Below are 909 nucleotides of genomic sequence, written 5' to 3' on the forward strand. Positions count from 1 at the left end.
TTTTTGTTTTGTTTGTTGAGACAGGGTTTCTCTGTGTAGCCCTGGCTGTCCTGTAAGTCGCGCTGTAGACCAGGCTGGCTTCGAACTCACAGAGATCCGCCCGTTTCTCCCTCCTGAGTTAAAGGCGCGCGCCACCATTAACCGGCAAAAAACAAACCAAAAAACCAAAAACCCAAACAAACAAGCAAAACAACAACAACAACAAAACCGCACTAAGTACAGTTTGTCCTTCCGGGAATATTCTTATCAGAAGAGTGGGTCGCTGTACTCCCTCTCTTGAGCTCTTCTTTTCTCAGAAGGAAGCTTCTGTCAGGTGTCCCGGAGTCCCCTGGAGGCGGGGTTCACTCAGAGTCCCGACCCCTCTAAGCCGGGTGCCCCCTCCCGACCGCCCGTCCCGAGGCTCCGAGGTACCTAGAGACCGCGTCGTCCCAGCCCGCAGCGCCGCGCGGGCTCCGGGCGCCAGGGCTGACCGCGCCCGTCCGCAGGGGATTTCGTGTACCAGCACAAGTGCCAGTGCTACTACACCAACGGGACGCAGCGCGTGCGGCACGTGAGCAGCTACATCTACAACCGGGAGGAGTACGTGCGCTTCGACAGTGACCTCGGCGAGCACCGCGCGGTGACCGAGCTTGGGCGGCCGGACGCCGAGTACTTCAACAGCCAGAAGGACATCCTGGAGCAGATGCGGGCCGAGATAGACACGGTGTGCAGAAACAACTACAACAATGAGGTCCGCACCTCCCTGCGGCGGCTAGGTGAGCGCAGGGCGGGTCCGCAGGAGGCGGGGGCCGTGGGGGGGGCGTGGGCCGGAGGGGACCCCGCAGTCGGGGTTCCCAGCTGGAGGAGCTGCCGCAGCCTGCTCCCTGTTTACCCTGCCCCACGCAGCGCCGATTCTCACCCCCGCCCCCC

At 61.9% G+C, this 909-nt stretch overlaps 1 protein-coding gene across 2 annotated transcripts in view; it reads left to right on the plus strand.

Moving 5' to 3' along the window:
• The window catches only part of LOC126494854 (rano class II histocompatibility antigen, B-1 beta chain-like), a 10421-nt gene that overhangs the window by 1311 nt on the left and 8201 nt on the right, over positions 1–909 (plus strand). For both annotated transcript variants that reach the window (XM_050132302.1, XM_050132301.1), the window contains exon 2: positions 486–755. In XM_050132302.1, coding sequence (XP_049988259.1) covers positions 486–755 — 270 coding nt within the window. The remainder of the gene's footprint in view (positions 1–485; positions 756–909) is intronic.

The sequence above is a fragment of the Alexandromys fortis genome, unplaced genomic scaffold (assembly GCF_014885135.2).
Source record: "Alexandromys fortis isolate MF-2015 unplaced genomic scaffold, M_Fortis_MF-2015_v1.1 scaffold_420, whole genome shotgun sequence".
Classification (NCBI taxonomy): Eukaryota; Metazoa; Chordata; class Mammalia; order Rodentia; family Cricetidae; genus Alexandromys; species Alexandromys fortis.